Here is a 4,385-nt window from a genome sequence, read left to right as displayed (position 1 = left end):
TTTGTGGTAAATTAGCTTCAACTTACAGTGATATGAGTGGAAACTGAGCTTTCACTGTATAAATATATTTATTTATAAATATATAAGAAAATAAAAATGATTAAAAAAAATTTTTTTTCTCAATGGAACCATGTGTCATAATTATTGGCACCCCATATTTAATATTTTTGCCTAATACAGTACTCAGTCTTGCATTAGGAATCTAAGATATTATTCAACACAGATTAGATCCTCCCTTGTGGACTCTCCTTCTCAGTTAATGTCATGGTTTTTCAGTTAAGTATAAGTCAGGGGTCTGGGATGTTGATCTCAAAAGCTTAATTTTATGGTCATCAAGCTATTTTTGTTTGGATCCTTTTTTATCTTCCCTCTGGAAGAACTAATGTAATCCATAAATAGTTTTTTTTGGCAGAGATAGCTGGAGGTTCTGGTAAAATCTTCTCATACTGCATTTAGTCTTTAATGTCATGTATTTTAATTAGGGCTGGAACGATTCCTTGAGTAACTCAAGTAATTTGAATACAAAAACTACAAATTATTTGCCTCAATGCTTCGTTTAGTCCATTTAACTACACACGGAGCACCGTGTTTCCCCGCGGACCATTATTACTGCTACACCACCCACTATACGCACTGGATCGTCTTGACAGGTAACCACAGAAGACACTGCAGAATGAAAAATGTAGGAACGAGGAGAACACAGCTAGGGACAAGGAGAAGATTCATATGGAAGCCCCTTTCTGCCACATTAAAAAAGTCACCTCCTCTGTAGCGCCAGAAGGTTTTACACATTGAAAATAAAATGGGCTACAATCAATAGAATCACATGGTATTAAACTAAGCCTCCGATCCCTGGAGAGAACTTTGTCTAACACTCAGCTCTGAAGGAGACAAAGCAGATGAATCAGAGAAGCCTTGTTTACACTCCAACAAACTTTAAACTTCAGGCCCACAACATGATTACTGGTGGTTTCACCAAAAATGTTGGATGTTTACAAGAAAAATAGTCAGATTTATGAGAAAATAAAAGTCAGAATTAGGCAAAAAAAAAATGGTGGTGGAAACGGGCTTCAATAGGATTCAGGCAAAAGAAAAAGACAATGGTTCCAAAGATTGTGAACATTTCAAACTAAAACAAACACCATACTTAAATTTTTTTTAAAAAGAAACAAATTTACTGGTTCATTTTAAGAGAACTGTTATTTTCTCTTGTATATTTAGTATTGCACTTTAATAAAGAAAATTTACTTCTTATCGATTACTCGATCAATCGCTGGAATAATCATTAGAATTTTAGATATATATTGAAATAATCGATAGCTACAGCCCTAATTTTAACAAGTTTTCAGGGACTTTGGAAGAAAAACAGCCCCAGAACATTACAAATCATTGTGCATAATCATTCTTCTTTTTAAGAATTTCTAGTGCTAATAACTGTGAAACATAACACTTGTTAAAATATATATTCTGATAAGTTTATTATATCTTTGATTAGGTTATTATATTTCCCTGGAATAAAATGTCATGCTGAAATATGCAAGGCCTTTCCTGAAAAAGATGTCATCTGGATGGAAGGATTTGTTGCTCTGAAACCTGAACATATATACCTTTCAGGATCGATGGTGCCTTTCGAGATGTGAAAGCTGCCATAGGCAATAATGCTCCATGCCCCCCCCCCCCCCATACCATCAGAGATTCAGGCATTTGAACTGAGGGCTGATAATAAGCCAGATGGTCCCTCTCCTCATTAGTCTGGAGAACATGGTGTCCATGGTTTTTCTTTGTCTCAGTCCATTTAAATGAGCTTTGGCCCTGAGAAGTTGACAGCATTTCTGGATCATGTTCCTATATGGCTTCTTCTTTGCAGAAGGTTCTGAGCTCATGCAGTGATATCCATTATAGAATCATGCCTATTATTAATACGTGCTGCCTGAGGGCCTGAAGTCCCTTTTCTCCTTGTACCTTGCGCACAGAAATTTCTCCAGAATCTCTTAAACCTTTGATGATATTATGAAATGTAGATAAGATATATGAAGTCTATACAATTTGAGGTTGATGAACATTATTATAAAATTGTTCCACAATTTGTAGACACAGTCTTTTGCAGATTGTTAAACCTCTGTCCATCTTTACTTCTGAGAGACCCAGTACCCAGTCATGTAATTAGTTGCTGGATGTTTCTTTTTAGTAACACTTACATTTCCGGCCTTTTGTTGTCCCATCCCTTCTTTTTTTTTTTTTTTTAGATATGTTGCAGACGTCAAATTCAAAATGTTTTTTTTTTTTTCTCTTTAAATTTTACATTACCTTAGTTCAAATATTTTATATATGTTCTATTGTGAATAAATTAATGGTTTATGAGATTTGCAAATCATTGCATTTTGTTTTATTTTCATTTTCCACAGCATCCCAATAATTTGTATTTATTTTTTTTGCATTTGGGGTTGTAATATGTACATAGAATATTGTTTTCTACAAAAAAGCGCAGTGAGTCGAGACCACCTCAGTGCAAATGGCAGTGTACTAATAGTAGTGGTTCATTGTACAATGAATGAAATTAATGTCCAGTGATCAACAGGTGGCTATACAGTGTATTGTGTATACACAACACACACACACACCACCTGTGTTTGACCTTGGTATAAGGACAGAATGAAATTCTTAGTAGAAAAATATATTATATTGGGGGAAATATGCTGCACACTTTACAAAACAATAAATACAATATAGTTACTATGTTCTCATTTGAGCTTTTCTATATTTTAAAACTTTTGTGATACTGTTATGCATTAAATAGGTCCATTGTCTTTGTTGTTTTATCTAAACTACTTGTTGTGTTTTGCTTTCACAGGATCAGTATAAATTCTGCTATGAAGTGGCTCTGGAGTACTTGAATTCAGGCTAAGCTGTCCAGATGTGGCTGTCCCCCTTCCAGTCCCTTGCTGTACCCCAGCCCTGTCTTTCCTTGGATAGAGAGTATACCACACGTGAATGTTGAAGTGCTGGATTGGAAATGTAAGGAAGTGTGCTGTTTGGACCTCTATGGCCATGATGGTTGCTGAATGAGTCCAGAAACCAGTCTTCAGGGTCAGAGGACTGCGCGCTTGCACTGCCCAGCTGAACTGTCCACAGTTGAACTTTGAACTCTGCCCCTGTTCCCTCGCCTGTCCTTTCTGCTCTTTGTATGTACATTTCTGCGTGAGTTGGACAGGTCACACACACTCCCACACTCACGTGACACATCTTCTATTCCACAAGCACACTGATGTACTTTAATCCCCAGCTGTCCACGTCTCACTGCTGCTTTATATGTTTCTGCAGGTTATTTTATTGTTTGGGGGGTTTTTTGTTTGTATTTTTTAGTCCCTCCTCTTGCCTGTGACACCTCTGTGTTGCCTTTTTACCCTCGGTGGATGATAGCTGTCATTTCCATTTTTGTGGAGAATGCGATAGATATATGGCTAATGTGGCAGTGTTTATTTTTTATCACTGATTTTTTTTTTTTTTTCAGATTTTTTTTTTTTTTTTTTGTAAATGAAATTTGACAGACTCGAACAGAATGACGTGTATCTGAAGTTCAAAATGGCATTAACAGAACGGATCCTAAAGGTTGCATTGGCATTATTGTGGTTGCTTGTGAAATGTTGTTAATTGTCGACGCGATCCACAAGCAAGCTTAATGTCATGTCAAAAGATCCAAAGCTTATATGTGTGACCATTTGTTAATACTGTAAATACTTGAAGGTTGGCAGATTATTTATTCATTGAAGGGTTTTTTGTTTTTTTTTGTTGTTTTGTTTTGTTTTGTTTTTTGTTTGTATTTTGCCTTTATTTTTGTGAAGCACATTGAGTGACAATCATGTTTTTATTTGGTCATTATTATTTTTCTCTTTTGTCAGGCTTGGCATAATAATGATGACCAGGATGTGATGTTATGTTTTTATTTATCTTATATGGATAAAAAAAAAATACAAATACATACATATCTATACTGAACTGGTGGTTGTTTTTACTTTTTATGCCACAGAATTGGATATACAGTACTATACATTCAGTGCAGTCTGTAACTGGTGATATAGTTTTGTTTTCATTCGAAATTTATCACACTGTGTATAATAATAGTTGAATATTTTTCTCATTAATCTATTCTCAGTACCCCATAAGTGAAAACAGAATTCCTGAAATGTCTGTAAATTTCTTTTGTAATAAAATAACCTGAAACATCACATATACATACGTATTCAGACCCTTTTACTCAGTACTTTTGGCAGCAATTACAGGCTCAAGTCTTTTTTGGGGTATTACACAGCAAGCACTGCACATCTGGCTTGGGGGATATTCTGTTGTTCTTCATCACATATTTTCTCAAAATGGGACAGGTTGGT

At 35.3% G+C, this 4,385-nt stretch overlaps 1 protein-coding gene across 11 annotated transcripts in view; it reads left to right on the top strand.

Moving 5' to 3' along the window:
• The window catches only part of LOC310727448 (receptor-type tyrosine-protein phosphatase mu-like), a 215,461-nt gene extending 211,465 nt beyond the window's left edge, over positions 1-3,996 (top strand). For all 11 annotated transcript variants that reach the window (XM_083543949.1, XM_083543941.1, XM_083543947.1 and 8 more), the window contains one exon: positions 2,852-3,996. In XM_083543949.1, coding sequence (XP_083400075.1) covers positions 2,852-2,905 — 54 coding nt within the window. In that variant the 3' untranslated portion in view covers positions 2,906-3,996. The remainder of the gene's footprint in view (positions 1-2,851) is intronic.
• The last annotated feature ends 389 nt before the right edge of the window (positions 3,997-4,385 follow it).

The sequence above is a fragment of the Silurus aristotelis genome, assembly GCF_946808225.1.
Source record: "Silurus aristotelis genome assembly, chromosome: 1".
Taxonomy (NCBI): domain Eukaryota; kingdom Metazoa; phylum Chordata; class Actinopteri; order Siluriformes; family Siluridae; genus Silurus; species Silurus aristotelis.
Note: the sequence above shows the minus strand (reverse complement) of the source record. Positions and strands in the feature narration are given on the sequence as shown.